The 24,128-nt window shown below is 47.9% G+C and overlaps 1 protein-coding gene across 4 annotated transcripts in view; it reads right to left on the minus strand.

Moving 5' to 3' along the window:
* Positions 1–994: 994 nt before the first annotated feature.
* pik3r3b (phosphoinositide-3-kinase, regulatory subunit 3b (gamma)) overlaps positions 995–24,128 on the minus strand; it is a 173,514-nt gene continuing 150,380 nt past the window's right edge. For 2 of the 4 annotated variants that reach the window (XM_035646652.2, XM_035646654.2), the window contains 8 exons: positions 6,434–6,593; positions 5,339–5,437; positions 4,974–5,154; positions 4,421–4,546; positions 4,024–4,343; positions 2,976–3,050; positions 2,549–2,719; positions 995–1,866 (listed from right to left, as the gene is read on the minus strand). In XM_035646652.2, the coding sequence (XP_035502545.2) occupies positions 1,668–1,866; positions 2,549–2,719; positions 2,976–3,050; positions 4,024–4,343; positions 4,421–4,546; positions 4,974–5,154; positions 5,339–5,437; positions 6,434–6,593 (1,331 nt within the window). In that variant the 3' untranslated portion in view covers positions 995–1,667. Of the gene's footprint in view, positions 1,867–2,548; positions 2,720–2,975; positions 3,051–4,023; positions 4,344–4,420; positions 4,547–4,973; positions 5,155–5,338; positions 5,438–6,433; positions 6,594–10,033; positions 10,273–13,585; positions 14,096–24,128 lie in introns of those variants that run through there. The other 2 variants (XM_035646655.2, XM_035646656.2) reach the window with 2 other exon arrangements.

The following is a 24,128-nucleotide window of genomic DNA, read 5'->3' on the forward strand; positions in this document are numbered from 1 at the left end:
ATTTGACTCCCAAAGCTTCACTGTTGCACTTTGATTATCTCTCGGACCTTTAGTGCATCTCACTCTCGCTCGGCGACATCGACACGACGCTCCATTGCACGTTCGTTCAAGTTTTCAGTATTTTCCTCCTAAAGCCTGCGTCTTCAGCTCCAAAACATTATTCTTCTTAATCAAAGCTTATTATTATTTCTGAAGGTTTTTCTGACAAAACACACAGACAGTCCCACGTTTCAACCCCCACAGTCTCTCCCTCATTTTTAAACCACACATACAAATGCGTTTTTCAGGTTTCATGGTCGGACTTCTGTTTTCTCGTGTGTAACCTTTTTTTCTTTCCCCTTTGTGACGTCGGCCAGTGTCCCGGACTCGTCCCGTCATTCAAGAAGACGTGTCGTCGTCAAATTGTTTGTTTTTAAACACTATATATATATAGTTTTTTTTATTGCTGACTGTTGGTTTGTGTTCAGCTCTAGTTGCTAGGCGACTGAATGTCCGGGGAGCCGAGGTCACGAACGGGAACTGGTGTTAAGTGCTTCCTCTCTCGACCGTCTGTGTTTCTGTTGACGTACCGTTTGGTTGTTTTTGTCTATTTGGTGCACGTGGCCCAAAACTCGTTGTTTTTTTTATGTGTGGTCTCCAACACAACATCCGTTTGTATTTCTCTCTTCCATTCACAAAAAGGAAAAGAAAAACAGACTCTTTGCACCCCCCCCCCCACCAACTTTGGTCTCTGTTCTAATCTGTGACGCTGCCGTTTGTTTACACATTGGCAAAGAAAAAACAACAAAAAACCTCGACAGTATAAAATCAAAACCTTCAGAACTGTTTTGTGTCTCGTGCCCCCCCCTCCCTCCCTCCCTCCCCCCGCCCCCCGCCCCCCTGAACCCCTCAGCAGCTGTCGCTCAGCGAAAACCAGCGTCCGGTTTCTTGTTATGCTACATTATTTTTGCTTCTCGTACGGAGAGGGACAGAAACAGACACTTTGACATCATCATCATCATCTTCATCATCTTCATCATCTCCTCTTGCGTTATCCACAAACAACGTTAGGAGTCAAACAAAAAGGAAACGGCTGAAACATGAAAACGACTCCAGAAACAAAACAAACAATAAAATTAAAAGCAGTAATATAATCATCTGAGGTGGGAAAAGGAAAGAAAAGGTTTTTTAAAATGGGAATGTTTCGTCGTCGTCGTCGTCGTCCGCACGTTTTTTTCTGAGTTTCTAGTAAAAAGTCTGAGCTGGAGTTTAGGTAGCAGCGGGGTCAACCTGAAACTCTGAAGTTGCCTACTCCGTTTTTTCCTTCCTTCCCTCTGTCGCGTAAATTTTTTTCTTCTTCTTCTTCTTCTTCTTCTTCTTCACATTCACAAAAACATTTAAAACTTCCTTGTGCAAAATCAAGCAGTCTTTAGAAAGAATGCCCTCCGAAAAATTGTTCTTGTAAAAATATATAAACTCCAAGGTGGCTGACGTGTGTGTTGCAGCAAGTGTTTCTATCTATGGTTTGTTTTTTACGGGTCTGGTGACTTCGTACTTCAACCGATCCCGACGTCACTCTCTCCCCCCCGTCCCCCGTCCCCCGTCCCCCTGCGAGAGGAGGGGGGGGGGGGGGGGGGGGGGGTTGGTTTGTTGTCTATGTGGGGGGAGCGTGAGCGGGCGGGTGGGGTTCATCTGCGTCCGGAGGGCATCTGTGCGTAGACGGGGAATGCGAGGCGGACGTTGAGCGAGTCGTTGTGCTGCACCAGCGACGTCTGGTGGTAGTGGAGCACCAGCTCCTTCAGGCTGCCGTACAGGTTGTAGGGCTCGGCGAAGCCGAAGCCCCGCGGCGTGCTGTAGATGACGCAGTGCTTCACCTCGCCCTCCACCCTGTCACCACACAGACACAGGACGAGACAGTCAATCACTGGAGCACGGACGCTTTCAAAACACTCTTAGGAATGTTCAGTTCAACGTAATTTGAACAGAAACAAACACGCGGCGAATGTTGTCGCCAAGTCACGTTTTGCCGTCGAGTCATTTCAGTTTACTCTGTCAGACTTCAGTGACGTCGGGTGAATGTGCACGCTAAATCGGGTTTCGTGACTTCGCATCATGAGGATAATTCGCTCAAGTTAAAACATTTAAACTTCAGCAAAAGACACGAATTTCCAATCTACGTTCAAAGTCAATGCTAAAACGCGAGAAGACTCGAAATTCGTGTCAAACATCTGAAGTTGAGCAAATGACACTTCCTTCGAGACTTCCTGCGTCACTGCATTGACTCTGTACGTGATCTCATCGTACGAAAAAATCACATTGCGTTTGGTGTGAACGCAGCATCCGGAGGTTTTTCCTGGAAACTTTGAGACTTAAGTGTAAATATAATCAGTCTTTTAGTCACCAAACATTTGAAAAAGTGAAATCTATCGAGAAGCAAACAAAGAATCTGACATTTGCAGAAAAAAGTTCGATAACGAATGAGATTTTTTCCACTGGTGTCGAGTTTGTACGCAGAAGCGATCGGACGCCACGGTCCTGAGTGTGAGCGGTGTTCGGAGTGTGTACTCACACCACAGAGCAGGCGTAGCAGCCCTTCTTGCTGCTCTCCCGGATGAGGAAGGCTCCGTCCGGCTTCCCGAGGAGCAGCTCCTCCGACTGCGTCCGGTTCAGGTCGCCCACGAACCAGCTCTTCTCGTCGCAGTGGGGCAGGTTCTCGTCCTCCTCGCTCACAAAGTAGCCTCTGTGAAAGGACGCGCGGCGGGAAACAGGAAGTGAGCGATGTAATCACAGCGGAAGAAAAGTCGGATATGAAATCATCTTCATCAAACTGACGACAATGAAATCTGAGCTGAGTGACTCTTGTGTTTTCGGCCTATTGTCTGTCTGCATGTGTTTTTCTTTAAGTCGCAGCGTGTTGACCTCCGTACTCTCCTCATCTCAGGCCAAAGCTTCGGCAGAGGGAAACAACACAGAATAAAACCCAGAAGAAGACTTACTCATCAGTGTTCTCATTCTTGATTCCCAGCCAGTCGTTAATTCGTTTCTGACGAACTCCTTTGTGATTGAGCCAGCTGGAGAGAGAGAGAGAGAGAGAGAGAGAGAGAGGAGCATTATTACCATGGATCCGTCTGAAAGGCTTCTTTTCATGTACATCAGTGATGAAGCTGAATGAAGCGCGGCTAACATCCAGCTGTCCGTCTGACCTCGGGCCGACTCTGGTCCCGGGAGACGGGATGATTTACAGGAAGTAGAGTAGAAGGTGTCCGGCACCTTCGCGTGATCGATCACGTGACTCACGACCTCGTTCCCTCAGGGAGTTCTTCACAAACCGTTTCTCCACAGAGTTAACAGATGAACTGATTATATTTATCACATTGTATTTCAGTGGTTTCCATACTTCAGGGTCGGAGCCTCGGGAAGTATCACAGCGTGATGTAGAATTATGAAATGTGTCTGAATTTTTTCAACTTTTACTTCCGTCAGCTCCTAGTCGTCGTTTAAAACTCGTACAATTCTCTGTTTTAGACTCTAATCTTGTGTGTATATATATATATATATATATACACAATTATATATATATTGTACCTCTGAGGCCATGGGGCTTATGTTTTTTCTCTTGTCCAACAGTTGTTTCGTTGGTTCGTTTTTTCAGCAAGATTACGCAAGAAACTACGAAAGAGATTTCCACGAAATTTAGGGGAAGGATGGAACATCCATTAAAGTTCGGAGCGGATCCAGGAAAATATATATATATATCTTTCTTTCTTTAACATTGTGAGAGGACGTTTTCACCAGTTGTTTTTTAAATTGAATGGATTCTTTCTTGGCCCATGTTCCAAACCAACGTGAAGTCTTTTTGAATCAAACTCATCTACAACTTTCTGTCAAAACACGACTGTTGACACACGAACCGTGTTGGCCACGGTCCGTCGGTACGTCATCGTCTTTCCTAACAAGACCTCGTCCTGTATCCGCCTGCTCGCCGCCTTCGCGGCCAGTCATCTGATCGATCAATTGATCTTACTCTTCGACCACGTTACTCACACTAGATACTGGTCCCTGATCTTGCGCAGCTGTATGAGGTCGGGCTTCAGGCTGTTCATCTTCTTGTCCGTCTCGCGGTTGTCCATGGCCTGCGTCTTCAGGTCCTGCTCCAGCCGCACCTTGCTGTCGTGGATCTCGCCGAGCCGGGACTTGAGCTTCTCGTAGTTCATCATGATGCGCTCGATCTCCTTGTCGTTGCCCTCGCGGCGGAAGCGCTCGATGTAGTCCTTGCTGTAGCGCTCCTGCGTGTGACACTGCTCCTCGAAGATCTTGATGGTCTCGTTGAAGGCCTCGATGGCCGTCCGCTTCATCTGGATCTCCTGAGAGAGGCAGAGGGAGTGAGTGGACAAGAAACCTGACAGGTTTCTGTTCAAATTAGAAAATAGTGTTTTTGCACCTGCGACGTCTTGGTGTACTCTTCGTACAGTCTGTCGTACTCTTTGCTCTTCTCCTGGTACTGATTGTGGTATTCCTGGAGCTTCTTCCCGACGGCGTCGATGTTGTCCTCCTTCACCAGCTGGTCCTGAGGAAACGAGGAGGAACAAGCGAAAGCATCAGAGAAACTGAAGACAGGATGAGGGAAAAGGAAAAAAGAATGAAGGGGGAGAGCCGCACATTAGCTACTTTAATAAACCACCCACAATGCACTGGGTGTACAGTAACTAAGGTGCGTGTGGTTTCGGAGATATTGCGTCGCTCTGAGTAATGACTCGCCAAGCGAACGAGTCGGGCGAGGGAGGGGAGGGACAATAAATGAGTCGTGGAACGAGGCGGCACTGTTTCAGCGAGCACTGACTTTTTTGCTGCCGCTGCAGTTTGGGGAGGAAACACCCCCGAGGTGGGAGGTGGAGGGGGGTGTTACAGAGGAAGACGAGTGTGTGTGTGTGTGTGTGTGTGTGTGTGTGTGTGTGTGTGTGTGTGTGTGTGTGTGTGTGTGTGTGTGTGCCGACCTGCTGGAAGCGGGAGATGGGGTACACCAGCTTGACGTCCAGCTTGGTGTTGTACTGGGCCAGCGACTCGTGTCTGTAGTGGCTGATGAGCTCCACCACGGAGCCGAACGTCAGCGGGTCGGAGAAGCCGTACTTCCCGTCGCGGTGGTAGATCTTGATCAGCTTGTTGTTGCCCCCTTTCCTGAAACACACAGAGACGAGTATTACAATTATGGAACAGACGGATTGTGGTGGGTGAAGACAAACTGCCTCTCGACACGTGATTGTACTGCATCTGTATTGAACTAGAGAAACTGGGTGTCTCCCTCATTGTGTGTGTGTGTGTGTGTGTGTGTGTGTGTGTGTGTGTGTGTGTGTGTGTTTACCTCAGCGTGAGCGTGTAGTCGCCCTGCATCTTGGTGGAAGCGTCCCGGACCAGGAAGGTGCCGTCGGGCATGTCTCGGAGTTTGTCGTTCACCTCCTCCCTGAGAACAAAAAGCAGAACGAGAGGGAAGAACATGTGATTGGTTTGCGTGAGCCGTGCACATTGATTTTTAAACTGCCTCTGGTTATCAGTCACACGCCTCAGAGTAAACAGACCGTCAGTGGGTGGATGCTGCTGCTGCCGGGAGTGACACCTTCAACACACACTCATCCAGACTGACTGTCTCCACTGCAGGTGTGGTTATCACCTGACTCACCTGCACTTAGGCCTCAACACTGACATGAACATTTACACTTGGAATGAAGTTCAAATGTCATGAATCTCCATTTTTATTAATGTTACGCTGACTCGGAACAGGGAGACTCCTCACTAGAGGTGAAACGAACAATTATTTTCAGTATCAATTAATACGTTGATTATTTTCTCGATTTATCGATTAGTTGTTTGGTTCATAAAATGGTGAAAAAATGTCGATTGTGTTTCCCCAAACCTCAAGACGATGTTTTGTTTTGTCCACGACACCAAAGATATTCAGTTTAATGTCACAGAGGAGCAAAGAAACCAGAACATATTCACATGTAAGAAGCTGAAATCAGAGAATTATGATTTTTTTTCTTCATAAAACTACTTCAACATATGAATCGATTATCAAAATAGTTGCCGATTACTAATCGATCAATAGATTAACTATTGCAGCTCTACTCACTCCTCGAATAAAACGTCATAAACAAAATAAAAAGAACTGTCGGGGTGTTTATCTCTAATATTCAGCAGGAATCTTTTAAAATATGAAGAATTGTGAACAGAGTTTGTTCCAGCAGCAGCAGCTCTTCGAGGTTCAGGAAGAAGAGGATCATGGGTAATAATCCAGCGTTCACTTGTGTTTCAGTTCACTTCCATCGCTTGGACTCGGAGCCCAACAGAATTAAATCAGCACGTGTGCCTCTAGGGGGCGCTGCTGCTCAGGAACAGTTACATAACTTTTTTTTAATAAACAGTAGCAACGGGTAAGTTCCATATATAACAGGTGTGTTACCTGGAAATGTCTCCCCAGTACCACTCGGCCTCCTGCAGTGAACCGTCTGCTCCTACGTCCTTGGTGTCGTTGTTGTTGCCGCCACCGCCGCCGCCGCCTCCTCCTCCGACCGAGGACGGCGTCGTCTGCTGCTGCGGCTTCGCCGGCTTTGGAGGAAGAGCTGCAGGAGAGGAAATGAGAGAATATGTTAGAACCAACCCACTCAAAGCAAGAAGCTCGTTAACGTTGAGAAAGTGTCTGTCTTCGTGCGAACAAGCACACAAAACGATTCCACCAGAGAAAGACTTGATATGCAGATCCTAACACACAGACTGTATTTAAATGAACGTGACATTAATCACACGGACAAACAAGTGGCACGACACACACACTCCTTACATCATCACAACACACACGCACACACACTTTGTGAAAGATAGGGGGAGCTGGCGAGGGATTTTAAAAGTTACACCTGCCAACACTGTGTCTTCCCACAGTTTCTCTCGTCTTTGAACTCATCCTGAAGGGAAACGCCCTGTTGAATCTTTTGCGATGTTTTCGTCTTGGTGTTTTAAACCAGAATATGAGATTCCCACAATGCACAGGGGGAGCCGCATGACGCTGGAGAAACGAGACTCACGGCTACTGTCTTACTGTGGGTGGGCCACGCCCCTCCCCTTTCCCCCACAGGCCACGCCCCCTGCACCACACTCTTCATAAAGCTTTTCACTGTTTGTCGACACTGTACAACTGTACAGTTTGTCTTTGAAGCTGTTTTTTTTCTCTCCGGTCACACGGCCGCAGCATTGTGGAGCTGAACGTAACGTACGACATTGTAAGACCGAATTTAAACGAGTTATGACGAGTGTGTCAGCAGACGTGACGGCTGCCGACCACACGCAGCAGATAACGACATCATCATGTCTGCACACTGCTGGAGCAAAGGAAATACATTTTCAATCAATATCCCAAACATATTATATGTATTCATTTATACGTTCTGTTGAGCTGAAGTGTCAGTGAACACAACACGGCTGCTGAAGCCTCCACGGCCACCAGGGGGCAACAGAACCAGACATTCACAGGTAGGAAATATAAAATGTGCTTCTGTCTTTCTCTCTTCTTCTTTTAATAATATTTTTTACACAACTGGAGCTAAAGATGAAGTGTCATCAACAACATCTGCCACAGATCACCTATGCTCTGTGTGTGTGTGTGTGTGTGTGTGTGTGTGTGTGTGTGTGTGTGTGTGTGTGTGTGTGTGTGTGTGTGTGTGTGTGTGTGTGTGTGTGTGTGTGTGTGTTGAGCAGGTAAAACAACTTGAATTAACCAGAACAAGTGAAAACTGCTTTAATAACCTGGGGACCTTTTGTTCACTTCTTCAATATTAATAATCAAATACACAAACACACACAAGGGGGTTGTGACACAAACTCCTCCGTCGCTCTTTGTTCTCCTTCGTCGCTCCTGTACTTTCCCACTTTTAACTCTCCCGCTCTCTCTCTGACTCCTCCCCCTCTCTGACTCCTCCCCCCTCAGTGGCTGTCAATCACAGAGTTAGAGCCGAACCTCCTGTCACTCTGCAGCTGCAGCGTTTTACCTCCATCAGCACTTTGTAGTACGTGCAAGCAAGCAAACACGCACGCACGCACGCACACACACACACGTGCACTTTCACACTCGGGGTGGAAATTCACTCCAGACTTTTTGTACAGTGAAAAAAAAACAAAAAACAGTAAAACACCTTTAAACTGCTCAGACGTAACGTGAACACACTGAAGTGAGTGTGTGAAACACACAAAGGACGATGTCACAAAAAGCACAAGAGGTTGCAAACAATTTTTTTCTCCATTTGCAATTAATAAAATCCATCTTAAATCTTTGTTTTGTCTTAAATTTGCTTTAGTCGCCTCAAAAACACAGAAATATGCAACTGACATTTATGTCAAAAGGCAAGAAAGTAAAAAAGTTTGACCCTGACATTTCACTTCAGCATCGCCGAGAGCAACAACAGGACAATGACCAGCGCACACGCACACACACACACACACACGTCCTTTGTTCCATTGTAAACCTGAAGCGTTAAACTAATCAGAGTCCGAGACCTTTGCAGCGTCGACGGAGCCGAACCCTCCGACGCGCTGATCAATACTCTCTGATCACTCTGTTAGTATTTTTCTTCTTCTCCTGCACAAAACAAGTAGCGCTCACGAATGACAACCGTCCCGGCAGACAGGACGGAGTCTGGGAATGTGGGAAAATATGAAAAACTGGTCAAAATACACAACTGCAGTGTCACAACTGTGAAGAAAAAGAAGAAAAGATAAATGCTCGCAACCGCAAACTGCTGCACGAACGGACGGAGAGCGAGAGACGGTGAACAAAGAGGACCGTCAGTGCAGCCTCCCCCCTCCCCCTCCCCTCCCTCCCCCCTCCTCACCAGACAAAGGAGCAGCGCTCTGACACACACACACACACACACACACACACACACACACACACACACACACACACACACACACACACACACACACACACACACACACACACACACACACACACACACACACACACACACACACACACACACACACACACACAGAGAGAGAGAGAGAGAGAATCACGTGTGCACCCTCCAGCTGATCGGGAGGGAAACCAGAGCTACGGACAAAGATCCTCACTGCACAACAGGAGTTCACACACTGCAGCGAAAAATGACTGCACAAATTAAAAACTCAAAAGAACATGAGGCTGAATTTAACTGTTCCTGCCGTACACTCGGTTTTTATTGCCACAACTTTACTTTATCGCTGAGCTGCAGGTGGTTTGTGTGTGTGTGGGCATCTACAGTATGTGGGTGTGTTCCAGCGTCACAGCTGTGAAAGCAAGCGCGCACACACACACACACACACACACACACACACACACACACACACACACACACACACACACACACACACACACACACACACACACACACACACACACACACACACACACACACACACACACACACACACACACACACACACACACACACACACACACACACACACACACACACACACACACACACACACACACACACACACACAAAAATTGTTTTGCCAGTAACAATGTCATTTATAACAAATGAAGATTTATAAAAAACAAAAAGAGAGAGAAAAGCAGCAACTCTGTCCCCACGTCTAAGAATCTGGAAGTGAGAGACTTTCTGTCGATGCACCGATTTTCCAACTCTGCAACAAAGTTGCAGCACAAAAGAGACAAGGAAACAATGAGAACGAGCTCTGCAGGATTCAGGTCGCGTGCCGAGTGACAGGAGGGAGGAGGAGGAGGAGGAGGAGGAGGAGGAGGCTGCATGACAAGACAGGGGGAAGAAAAAAGAAGTAAAGAAAAGAAGAGTGGAACTGAAAAAATACAAAAGAAATGGAGGGAAAGTGGATTTAGCAGAAAGAAAGAAAAGAAGTGAGGGGAAAAAAGAAAGAAAGTGAGAGAGATAGTAACAAAGAAAGACAGCAGTGAAGGAGGGAAAAAGAAAGACAGGAAACAGAAACAAAGGAATAAGGACAAACAGACGTGAAAGAAGAACCAGCCCTGAAGAACAAATCTGTCTCTTACCGTCCTCCACCATCGTTCTCTCCGTTAGCTGCATGCTGCCACTCGCCCCTCAGCTGGTTCCCTCCTCCTCTCTCTCACTCTCTCTCTCTCTCTCTCTCTCTCACTCACTCTCTCTCTCTCTCCTCCTCCTCTTCCTCTCTCCTCCTCCTCCTCCTGCTCTCCGCTCCGTCAGACTGACTGACGAGCAGAGCGAGCGAGCGCTGGCTGATCCTCAAGAAGACACATGACGCGCCAGCTAATCCCAGCGCTGGAGGCCCACCCCCTCGGCCAATCAGCAGACAGCGAGGGTGGCGGGCGAAGGGAGAGGGAGTCGGAGCTCATAAGAGAGGAGGGAGGTGGAGTTACCCAGTGGTATTATCTATTCCTCCTGGACACACACACACACACACACACACACACACACACACACACACACACACACACACACACACACACACACACACACACACACACACACACACACACACACACACACACACACACACACACACACACACACACACACACACACACACACACACACACACACACACACACACACACACACACACACACACACACACGTTGTTTCTATTGAACAGTGTGACTGACAGCTCCTTCGGCCAATAGGAAAACTTTTATTTTACAGAAGAGACAGAAAAGTTTTGTTTTTATTCCATTCATATATAGGGAGATAATTATTACTCTCTAATATTGTTATTACATATCAGTCAGACTCGACCCAACACACACACACACACACACACACACTGTTTTTTTTTTTTTAAAGACTGAGCTTATAATTTAATTTGGCAAAATCAGATCAGAAAAAAAAGAAAAATTAATAATTGAAAGGACATAATCCAGTTTATGGCTCCAGTCCGATGAATTCAATCACATCAGGCGACTTGAGATTTTGCAAGAGACGGTGTGATGCGGCTGAAAGCCCCGGAGAGAGAGAGACAGTAAGTGGACCTTGAGTCGGTGATCTTTCTGTTACAACTACAAACTTCAAACTTTCATTTCTGTGCAGATTATTATCTGCTCAGCGACACGTCGCAGCATCACTGTACGTCTCCTCTGGGCCACGTGTCAATCAGATCACGTGACGAGGCTCCGACGCGTCGCCGCCGCGCGTGAGTGAGTGATGTCACGCCCTCGCTCGGCTGCTGCTGGAGAAAACCACGGCAGGTTCTGTGCGACGGGCCCATTTCCCCAAGAAGATAATCACAATTATTTCCCAAATATTTTCCACAACAAGACGATTTTGTATTTCCATCATGTTCCTGCTCTGAGGAACCGACAATCGACGAGAGACATGTTCTGTCATTGTTCTCCGGCGTTGCAGCAAAGCGATGTCATGCTAATCTAGAGATATATATTATGATATCAACAAGATTAGTATCAAGTTGGTGTTAAATGTTCTGATCATTATATATTTCCACTGAGTCCTTAGACAAACAATCAGCTGATTAACTCACCAAAAGAACAATAAAAAACTTGGACTGTCGTCAACGTAACATTACGTAACAGTTCAGAGACGTTCCTTGCTCGAACTCAAAAGCAGTAAAAAATAAAAAAATATTTAAAAATGTAAAAAACAGAACTACACGCACGTGAGGAGAACCAGGAAGTAACGTGACGTTCACGGGAACCGAACCAAACTGGCCACGGTGCTTTAACCATAACGCCCCGGTGATTTTCCATTGAAAGATGAGACTCATCATTCAACACACACACACTCACTCACACACACTCACTCCCCTGGGGCTGATGGGGGAGTTGGTGGCACTCCACCTGTGCTAATCACCGCCCCCCCCCTCCTCACAAAGGCAACACACCCACACACACACACACACACACACACACACACACACACACACACACACACACACACACAGTCAATGAGGCGTTCACGTTTCAATTCCAGTGTAATAAATATTCTAATGAACATCTGCGGGACGCTGACCCCCCCCACCCCCTTTCTATTCTCTCTCTCTACGTCTCCTTGGCCCTTCATCATCCTCATCATCTCATCTTTCTTTCCCTCGCTGCCGTTTCCACACACACACACACACACACACACACACACACACACACACACACACACACACACACACACACACACACACACACACACACACACACACACACACACACACACACACACACACACACACACACACACACACACACACACACACACACACACAAAGAGATAAAGACGAGCTGAGGGTCAAGAGGAAGAGATGATTGAATGAGAATTATGACTCTCCACCCCATAAAAACTACTTGAATCGATTAATCGATTATCAAAATAGTTGGCGATTAATTTAGTCGTCGCAGCTCCAGTTTTAATAAGTACGAATGGAGGAGCCAACGCGCAGAGAGAAGTTCATCACATCGCTCGGGTCAAGTCCACAAATGAAAAGAATCAACATGTATTCACACCTCAGGAGGAGGAGGAGGGAGAATGGAGAGGAGAGGAGAGGAAGGGGGGGGGGGGTGTCAAATGACAACTGGGCACAATAGCTGAGGAATGAATGACCCATGTTGAGTTGCAGAGACCCAGAGCTGCGTGACACTGGAGGATGTGATGAGGAGAATGATTTTATTCCTGCTTTCATCACCCGGCTCCTGGATCACATCCTCCATTCCCTCCTACTGATGTCGGCCCGGGACAGAAGCTGATGTCGGGATGATCCACAACGGAGCTTCTACTCTGATGTCTGAGGCAAAAAGACGGAAGAAAAAAAATAGATGTTTTGCCTCAATGATGAAATTCGTCTGTGTTGAACTCCACTGGGTTTTTCCGCTTTTTAACCTGAAACCATGGGTGTTGTGGTGTCTGTCCTCTTCCCTGGTCCTTCTTCATAATGAATCACACACAGGAGGCCGGAGGAAGGGTTCGGCTGCGTTTCTTTTCTAGTCTGCAAACGAAGGGCTTGGAGGAGCTGCAAGCAAAACTATCAAGTGAGAAAACGGGGAAATGCGGATGGACTGAGAGCAAGGTCACCGTTCTGAGAGGAAAACAGACTCAAATTCATCTCGGTAGAAGAGCTCATATTGCAACAACAACAACAACAACAACAACAACAAGATGAACCCCCACAAACGAGCAGAGACACAAGTGAGATGAATCTCCCGGAGGAAGACGAGCCACACACCGCTGAGCACCGCCGGAAGGAGCAGCAGCGGCCAACTTCACACCGAGTCCAACAGACCCTGAACACACCACCAGAACCAGCTCCTCTCCCGAGTCCAACAGACCCTGAACACAGCACCAGAACCAGCTCCTCTCCTCTCCCGATTCCAACAGAACCTGAACACACCACCAGCTCCAGCAGCTCCTCTCCTCTCCCGATTCCAACAGACCCTGAACACAGCACCAGAACCAGCTCCTCTCCTCTCCTCTCCCAATTCCAACAGACACTGAACACACCACTAGCTCGAGCAGCTCCTCTCCTCTCCCGAGTCCAACAGACCCTGAACACACCAGCCCCACCGGCTCCTCGTCCGGCTCCTCGCCCGGCTGAGCGCCGTCAGCTCCCGCTCCCGCCACCGCCTGCTTACCTGGCGGTTGGTCCATCTCCAGGTAGAAGATGAGCTCCGTGGAGTAGGGCATCATCACGCCCCGCCAGTCGCCCTCCTCGCCGGCTTGCTCCGCGGTCCACACGGTGTTGTACATCGCTCGACGAATCTTTTTCCTCCGGCGGAAAAAAAACAAAAAACGCGACAGGATCCAAAAAAACAAAAAACAAAAAACAACTTACGTATATATATTATATATAATATATATACATATAATATATGAGATAATAACCGATCAACTACTCGGAGGTCTTGTGTCTGAATTCCTGCTTCAGACCCGGAATAAATAGACGATCTGTGGACAGCGAGCACCGCGCTGCGACGTCTCCCTCCGACATGGTAATAACGTCAACGAGCTGGGGCTCTTCATGAGGAGCCTCTGTTTCTATATATATGTATATGTACATATATATGTCTATCTATATATAAATATCAGAAGGCGTCCTTGTTCGCGGAGGGGAGGTAGAAGCCAGCTCTACGGTTCAGGCTCCGCTGCTCCCGACGCGACACCAGCTTCATGTTTAAGAGCAGCAGCGACGCGAGGAGGCGGACGGCGGCCGGACCGAACCACTGCGCCGCGGCTCCCGGGGGGGGCGGGGCGACGAGAGGACGAGACCAACCGTCTCCAACCGGGAAAAACACAACTGAACACCCAAACGTTCTCATCACAGCGAGTACATGTACAAGTATATATGACAACATTAAACGTCAGAGATTAATTCCGTAGTAGTTATTCTGCTACTGTATTCTTTACCCCTCCCCCCGCCCCTTTCTCACAGTCGAGGTGGTTGGCGCCATTTTTCACCCCCGTCGGCCAACCGCTGAGCGAGTCTGAGCGCACGAGCGCGCGAGCAGGGCTTCTGAGGCCAACACGGAAATGTAGCAGGACTTCCGGATTATCATCGTCACCTTGTCCCCCCACGAACTTCAAGAATAATGGCTGCTGGTTCATATGGGGATATATGACTCAGAGGACTGCATCAATATGATGAGCTAGCATGAATTACATAGCTGTTACATATGGGGATATATGACTCAGAGGACTGCATCAATATGATGAGCTAGCATGAATTACATAGCTGTTACAACAACAATTTTTTTTTACACGTGTGAATGTGCTTCACAAACAAACATTGGATTCTATTCATTTCCATACAGGAAGTCAAATTGACACATGGATTTAAGACAAGCTTGAGTGATGTAATCCAGTCGCAGTACTGACCAGCGCCATTTTGTTTTTGTTTTTAAACAGAAGTAGCCATATTTGGAGGAACGTCTGTGACCGAGCACACGGGACCAACAACCAGATAAGAATGAGCTCGTTCATTGCTCCACCGCTTGCGCATGCGTGTTGTCACGTCTCCTAGGAATTGAAAATATGGCGGGCAATGTCGTAATGTCTCATATTTTCTTTGATTTAAAACTTTTAAAACATTTAAATGCAGTGTTTCATTCGGTTATGTTTTAGGGTTAGTTGTCGTACACGAACATCACACAAAAATTGATATTGTGCTTTATTGACGAAGACTTGAAACTAGAGTAGAGTCATTTTCTCATAGAGTCGCCCTCTGCTGGTCATTACACAGAATACAGGTCTGAGGCACTTCCTCATTGGCTTAGTCTACGTCCATTTTTCTAGTGTCTGGAATCACCACAACTGTTTGTAATACTAAATACAAAAAGAACCAACCGCTATATGACCTATATTTTTCTTCCTACTTTCGACCATTAAACCAACAAAATATTGTTCCTCCTCTAAGCAAATATTAAAGCCTAATATATTCTATTCTTCTGTGCCATAAGAGTTCCAACATCATCTCAAAAACTAGCACAATCCACCAATAAAAGTAGTTCCCCGAACAAATACACTATATATTTTCACATTTGCTGAAATCAAACAGAGCCCAGTGTCTTTGGGCAATAACTTTTTTTGAAAACCCTTATGAAACTACACATCTCTCTCTCTCATGTACAGTATTTCCACAGGGAAGCAGAGGGATTGAGAGACGGACTAACGTTGTTGGTTTTTACATCTCCTCGTGGGATTTTGTAGTTAATAAGAAAAAACACAGGAAAATATGGTAATGTGGTGTATAGAACGAACATACACTCTTTCCCCTGCGTTAGCACACAAAGGGACGACAGTGGCAAGATCCAAGTCTCTGTTTCGAGTTGATTTTCATGCCACACAAAAACCCTGATTATATTCGGGTGAAGGCAACACCCCGGTTTCTCAAACGCCATGTGAACACCTCGCCCTGGTTAACAGACCTAAATAACTCTTTTAGTAACCGGGGTTATTGTGCATGTAGACACCTTGACCGGGGTAAACTTGGGTTACGCTCCGTAGGTTATAAAAGCCCCTCCTCACTCGCGGGAGGCAAGGGCGCCAAAAACAACAGCAACAACAATACGAAGCTTCACCTTCAAACCCGAGGATGTCGCCACGGCAACTGACGTTACTGAGGCGTTGAGAATGTACGAAATGTACAGCGCTGAAATGTCGTCCGTGTTCTCCTCTGCCTTCCAAGTTGTTGTGATTTTGACAAAAGTCAACCGGTTGAAAAAAAAAGCCTTATTCCGACCAGTTGTACGTTGGCAGAGCGCCACCTACTGTACCAGGGAGAACTGGCAGAACCTGGTTATTCACCTAACAGGGGTCAGACCACACCCCGGTTACTGCTGTGCATGTAAACACAGTGACAACAGAAATGAATTCACACAAAGCCGTGATGAATGAAGTTTAAAAATTTCAACAGACCCTTGTCCATGGAATGTAACGTCAAGTAAATGTGTTCTCTTCGATCGAGCTGCAGTGACGTGTTCGTATCTGTGGCCTGTATCTTTAAATCCATGTGTCATTAACTCCGCGAAGCAAACCGCCTCCAGTGAGTTACAGTTACAGTAAATGATATGGAGGCTTAAGCATGAGCTTAGGGATGCTACAGAGGTGCAAACATGTATTTAGTAAAGCATATAATACAGGGATTACTGCACACACACACACACACACACACGCACCTGCTAAGATGGATATTATGGATTTACAGGATTGTCAGTACAGGTCGGTTTCTGGACTTATCTGAAGGATAAGGACTTTTTTTTTTTTTGTACATCTTCATCTCCGTCGGCATTAAAAGCAGATCCGTTGAACGTATAGTGGAGCGTTTGGCGGCGAAGGAGCAGCCGGATATTTTTTCCTCGGGAACTGGTGGAGACCAAAAACAAGAGCTAAAAGGAGACACACTACGAGATTCACCAGGAGAAATCCGTCTGGTCTCCAAAGTACGTTTTGTCACGAAAACACACGACTCTACGCCCATTTGGGTTTTTTCGTTGGCGAGCTCCAGAATTCGACGGCGAGCGAGAATCTGGCTTGAAACCGTCGAGTGTGAACTCGGCTAGTGACAAGTCTTCACAGTTGGTCAGTGATGAAGACCAGTTTCAGGACTTGATTGGGTCTAAATCTAATCAGGTTGTGTTTGTTTGTGCGTCTTTATTTGAGATTATCAATCCAGACTTTATTTATACTTGTTTTGATGATATTTCACCGTCTTTTTCGAAGGCAGCAGCTTGTTAGTCGCCACTCTTCGTGCTGAAGCCAGTGTTGGTGTTTTCTGTCTGTGGTTGGGTTCAGTTTGGGACGACTGTACTTGGCGGTGACTGTTATTGTCCTCCGGTCTGTGTGGGACCCAGACTGACCCTCCTCCCATCGATTCTGGATCAGATCATTTATGCATATTAATGTGTTTTTGTTCAGGTCCAAAACTTTAGACGTCTACTTTTAAGTCTAGTTTGAGCTGTTGCAAGCGGCAGGGATATAAAACTGCTGTGCTGATCAGTTTCATGATGTACGCTCACTTACGAGCAAAGTTGGGAATCAGTATCATTCTTTAGCTGAAAAATAAGAACCCATATCTCTGTCTCTCTGTCTTTACTCCAGCCACAGAAAGTAGAGCACTTCAGAGACACAAAAAGAACAATGGTGTCCGTCATCATGATCAGCTGCCCCCCGACCCAGACTGGCCCAGACCCCCCAGTCGTCCACATGCTAATCTCCTGCTAACAGCCTGATATCAATACAATATCTTTCAGATGGGGGCTGCGGCCACCAGCGATTACAGCTGCCCCCGTCTCTTCTATCTGTCTGCCGGCTGTCCTACTTCAGGGAGCCACAAATAAATGAAAGGTCTGCTCCCCAATCTGCCGTCCATCCACCCTGTCCTCCCTCCACACCCACCCACCCACCCACCCACTCATCCGTCCATCCACCCTGTCCTCCCTTCATACCCACCCACCCACCCACTCATCCGTCCATCCACCCTGTCCTCCCTCCGTATCCACCCACCCACCCACTCATCCATCCATCCGTCCATCCACCCTGTCCTCCCTCCATATCCACCCACCCACCCACTCATCCATCCATCCGTCCGTCCATCCGTCCATCCACCCTGTCCTCCCTCCACACCCACCCATCCATCCATCCATCCGTCCGTCCATCCATCCATCCACCCTGTCCTCCCTCCACACCCACCCACTCATCCGTCCATCCATCCGTCCGTCCGTCCATCCGTCCGTCCATCCACCCTGTCCTCCCTCCACACCCACCCACTCATCCATCCATCCGTCCGTCCATCCGTCCATCCACCCTGTCCTCCCTCCACACCCACCCATCCATCCATCCATCCGTCCGTCCATCCGTCCATCCACCCTGTCCTCCCTCCACACCCACCCACTCATCCGTCCGTCCATCCATCCGTCCGTCCATCCCTCCGTCCATCCATCCCCTCCCTGAGCTCGTCTGTCTCACATGTCCATCACAAGAGGACAACGGAGGTTACGCTCGCCCCTCCACGTCAAAAAGACGAGGGGGGCACGGGAATGTCAGTGAATGAATTGTATTTAATACAACACACACACACATTTGCATATGTGTGTGTGTGTGTGTGTGGATGTTTCACAGATGGCTCGTGCTGGACACACACACACACACACACACACACACAGCCCAAAGCTCGTCTCTGTCAAGTGTGTCGAACAGGTTTAATTGCTGCTGCTGCCGCTCCGTGTGTGTGTGTGTGTGTGTGTGTGTGTGTGTGCGTGTGTGTGTGTGTGTGTGTGTGCAGCCAGGCAGATGGATCCCCAACAATGACACAGGAACTGACTCTGGCCCTCGTCGTACAATAGAGAAAGAGAGAGGAAGAGGGAGGGAGGGAGGGAGGGAGGAGGACGATGGGAACAGCAGCATCAAGCTGCACCGTCCCCGACCATCAGCTCACTGCTCCTCGTTTAACCTCCACAACAAAAGAGCGCAGCGGCGTCGAGTGGCCCATTTGCATTTGTGTATAATGTATAATCACATATGGAACAACGACTACACATAAAACCTCCCACTTGTCTAATCGTGTTTCTATCCACTGGTGTTGGGGACATTTAGACTTTTAACAGAAAATACCTTTTATTCTAAAGCTACATTGTGTAATATTTAGAAGAACTTGAACTTCAATATATTGTCCATGACTCTATGTTCATATAAGAGTTAGATATAGTTCCATGTGGTGACCCGACCTCTCCATGTTTCTACGTCCTGTTGAATACGCTTGTTGAACTAAACGTCCAGAATACGTCGCGTTCACGTTGAACTTTCAGACGCTTGACGGAAACAGGAAAAATCGACAGTGAAAACTAGAAAACTTGGAGACGCTGCAAATAAGTGCGTTTCCCCGTTTGTCAGAAAATAATGACGGAGTCAGATGTGTCACCACATCGACCAGGAACAACATTAAAGAAAACTGTTCACAGGTTCACACGTCAAAAGAACTTTACATTCTTTAGTACAAACTTTGTTTTCACAGTTTTCCTTCTAAATACTTCTTCCCGTTTGTTAGTGTGTGTGTGTGTGTGTTAGTGTGTGTGTGTGTGTGTGTGTGTGTGTGTGTGTTAGTGTGTATGTGTTTGTTAGTGTGTGTGTGTGGAGGAGAGAAAGCCCAGGTGAGCTACCGGCGGGAATCAGGTGTTGAGTTTGCCATTTCTGTTGCCACGGAGACCAACGTGTCCAGCGAGGCGCTAGAACAAAGTCTCTTTTAAGAGGCTTTAAGCGCAAGACAAAGGCGCCGTCTGGAAGCTCGTATCATGTGCCACCGACTGAGGCGGCCCGACACCAATCCGTAGCAGGTTTTTGATTTTCGGCGGCTGCACAGTCTCATCCCACACAGATATTCAGGATCCGGCCTCACAGCTCATATCTGTGGAAATGTTCTGCCTCCTTCCCAGAGTGAAGAGTGAAGTTGTGTTTGGCCATGAGGCTCCTGTTAGAACTCAGGGACCCACCTGGTCGTCTCTCAGGGTTCTGTCTCGTGTCCTGTTTTCCTGCTTCAGTCTGGGAGATTAGTCGTTACAGTCTTGAGTTGTCCAGATAAAGACGAAGTATATAAAACACGTCTGAAGCCAGTGAAACTGCTGCTGCTCCTTCAGGGAACAAGCAGTTCAGTAAACCACAGACGTGTAATCTGGTGTCTGTGCAGAGGTTCGTGTCTGATTTCACTTGTGCCTTATCTGTGTGTCGAGGTCAGACGCCACCTGTGACCTGAGCGGCAGCTGCCACAGAAAAATCACAATCAGAACACGGCGTCGTTTCTCTGTTACCACACAACGTAATCGGTTGAACCCGTCGCCTCGTCCATTAGCAGCGATTGTGCTTGGTGAGGTGAGATAGAAGGCCGGACGCCGTGAGCAGCGCGACCCGGCGCAGGGGAGCTACCGGGACCCGGACGCCAGCACCGGGCACCAACCGGACTATCGTGTGTCCTGCAGACAATGATGCAGATTTATCTCAAAAGATGCTTCCTCACAACAAAACTAGATAGATATTCCTGACACTGAAACAAGGGTTTGTCTTGGTGTTTGTCAACCACAACGGCGGCTCCATGAACAAAGGGTTTCCCCAGTTTGTGGATGAGGAACCTCACCGGACCTCCACCTCACCCGACGCCTCCGCCACGAACACGAGCAGCCGACTGTGAGCGTGACGCCTCGTGACCCAGCATCTGTGCCAAACGCTGTCGTGTCTGAATCTGCGAGAAAAAATCCCCGCAGCAGGTTCAACATCTGGCGGAAAAGAGTGGAAACCAGAAGGTAAACGGACGCCGCTCGTCTGCCACGACCACTGAACGCGCCTCACTCGTTCATCTCTGTCACTCGCTCGACGACGGTACAGTTCCGACACGGACGTGGAGGCTTCTGTTCTGCTGCAGCAGCAAAATGAATTGCCCCCCTTGGGGTTTTTTGAAATGACGAGTCCAGCTGTCAGGCAGGAGCGTAACGCTTGTCCACATACTTCTGACCACGTTGTGCTGTCACAAGGTTAATTAAAGGACCAGTGCGCAGGATTCAGGATCTGTCGACACATGTTTTCAGTCGTGAAACTGAGACTTTTTTTTCCCGTTACCGAGGAATGAGCCTAGATCGGGGGCGGGGCCTCTCGGTGTTTCTACCCATATGGTCTAGCGGTGAGGATTCCTGGTTTTCACCCAGGCGGCCCAGGTTCGATTCCCGGCATGGGAACGATGGCTTCAATGAATTACCGTCAGTATCAAAGAATTATATACGTATGTCATTGTGAAGTTCAGAGAAGAAGCAGTTCAGGTTTGATAACTTTCAACTACAGGTGATTAATTCATTTCTCTGACTCCGCTAGTTATCAAGTAAATCTCAATATCGCAAATTTATCACTGTTGCATTCAGGTCTTAAAGGGGCAGTAAGTGATTTTCATTTTTTTCAGATCTGTAAATCTAAAAACCCCAAAAACTGGTGCGGTCCGCACCACTAAACTATGTGTGTGCAGTTTGGAAACATCACTCATCGTCGCCTTAAGAGACGCGCTCGTGACAAACGCTACAACGCGTCCGTCAGGCGGCGCAGCCAAACACAGGGTCTGACGCTGAGTCGTGTCATAGAAGAATGGAGGATTCATTGTTTTTGTTGGAGCTTGACACTCAGAGGAGATCTCCGCTTCTGTCTTCCATCTTTATCACTGTGGCATCATTCAAATCAACACACCCAGGACCGAATCAGAGCCGCGATCATTACTTCAGCCTGAGAACACTGACGAGTCACGTTTGACTGTTTCACTCAGAGAGAACTGAGGTTTTCTTCCACCGCTTCGTACCAACAAATGGGCTCATGTGCAGTTCTCACTTTAGAGTGTTTCATAGGTTTAATGGGTCCCCTGAGTGTGTGTGTGTGTGTGTGTGTGTGTGTGTGTGTGTGTGTGTGTGTGTGTGTGTGTGATTCAGACAGAGACTCTGTGACACGTTCCCTGGTGTCAGAGTGTCACTGCTGTACACTGTACAATTTATCAAGCGTGTGGTTAAACCTTCTTTGCTTTCCAAGAAAAAAACCGATTTGTTGTCGTGGGAGAAACAGAAGCGGGAATATGGAAGGAGGGAGAGGATGGAAGGAGGAGGAGGTGGAGGAGGAGGAAGAGGATGGAAGAGGAGGAGGAGGTGGAAGAAGAGGATGGAAGGAGGAGGAAGAGGAGGAGGAAGAAGAGGATGGAAGGAGGAGGAAGAGGATGGAAGAGGAGGAGGAAGAGGATGAAAGGAGGAGGTGGAGGAAGAGGATTGAAGGAGGAGGAAGAGGAGGAGGAAGAGGATGAAGAGGAAGAGGATGGAAGGAGGAGGTGGAGGAAGAGGAAGAAGAGGATGGAAGGAGGAAGAAGAGGATGGAAGAGGAGGAGGAGGTGGAAGAAGAGGAGGAGGATGGAAGGAGGATGAAGAGGAAGAGGATGGAAGGAGGAGGTGGAGGAAGAGGAAGAAGAGGATGGAAGGAGGAAGAAGAGGATGGAAGAGGAGGAGGAGGTGGAAGAAGAGGAGGAGGATGGAAGGAGGAGGAAGAGGAAGAGGATGGAAGGAGGAGGTGGAGGAAGAGGACAGATCCTCATCCACCGGGCCACAGTGCTAGACCGAAGCAGACGATGCACGAGAGACAGAAGGGGGTTCGACCGAAGCTTGGGTCAGGGACATGGATTTATAAACAGCAGCTCATTAATATCCGTGTGTGTGTGTGTGTGTGTGCCCAACACGTGCACACACGCAGCAGCACGGTTACGTAATATGGCGCGACACTTTTGCATATGTATTATGCATGAGCATTTTTTGGAGGCTGCAGTGTGTCGGCTGCTGAGATCGTCAGCGAGAGTCACAATGTGACGGGGGCGTCGGCCCTTTTTCTTCTCGGGCTTTTTTCAACGTCACGTCACGGAACGTTCTCACTGCGAACGACCGAACCGCGTGTCAGCAGACGCAACAAGAAACAAAGAAGACGTATTTTTGTACCCGTACTCCGGGTTGTGTTTCAGTTTGTGAAACGATGACGCAGACGACGCCCGTGTTCTACTTCCTGATTGGTTCTCATCAGTCAGGACTCGACGACCAGCGGCGAAGGCAAAGCGTCGCTAACACTTCCTGTCACTAACAGTTCCACTCGTCGTCAGCGCTGCTCTGACTTTTCACCATCGCCGTTCCTCCTTCAGAGGAGTTTTCTGTTACTAAGCAACCGACTGCAGAGGAGACAATCTACTTCCTGTTTACATCACATGACGCGAGCGGCCATGTTTCCTGCTTCAGTTACATACGGTCAGTGCTCCTTCATGCATGAAATGTAAAGTTGTTGTTTTGTTTTTTGTGAATAAATATTCTCCCCAGTTCAGTGATTCAAGCTGCACGTGTGCGAGGATCTTTTCTTCAGCAGCGCTCTCATTATGACAAACTCCTACAACAATGATCACCAAAGATTATGTTGACATAACCAACGACCTTCTTAACCGGATCCTCCTCTTCTTCCCGTGTCCTCTCCAGACCTCGCCCGGAGCTCGGCAGCTTCACCGCCGCACTTCTTCTCTGAGTGAAGGAACTCATTCCCGAAACATTTATTCAGATCCCAGGTGAGAACAGAAAAATTCCCAGACTCCCGCTGAGCTCGTCTTCTGTCTGAGCGAGCGAGTGAACATCGGGAGGGTTTAAGACGGAGCTCAAAGAACAACCCGGAACCAGACGCCACGTTTCACATCACAGGGCCGTTTGATGCATCGCTGCCTCCGCTGGATCCGGCTCATCGGGATCCAGATCGGCTGCTTCGGCCTGAGCGAGTCAAGTGAATCGACGCCAGCTCAGACAGCAACCAATCAGCTCCCGCGGCCTCAAACTTCTCCACCTCAACTAATTCAATGAGGAGTTTTTTCTCTTCCTTAGCTCTTGATCTACGACCCCCCTCCTCACACACACACACACACACACACACACACACGCACAAACACACACACACACACACACGCGCGCGACCCTGTGTGTGGAATCAGACGATAAGGAGTGAAGTTAACAGAATCAGGTGAAGGTCAGATTGAGAACGTACCACCAGTGATTATTATTATTTGCTGAATTTAAATTCTAATTCAAAACCTTCTCAGGATCTTTGATCAGGAGTGAGATGAACATCATCGGGTGAGAGGAGGAAGAGGACGACGGA

The sequence above is a fragment of the Scophthalmus maximus genome, chromosome 13 (genome assembly GCF_022379125.1).
Source record: "Scophthalmus maximus strain ysfricsl-2021 chromosome 13, ASM2237912v1, whole genome shotgun sequence".
Classification (NCBI taxonomy): domain Eukaryota; kingdom Metazoa; phylum Chordata; class Actinopteri; order Pleuronectiformes; family Scophthalmidae; genus Scophthalmus; species Scophthalmus maximus.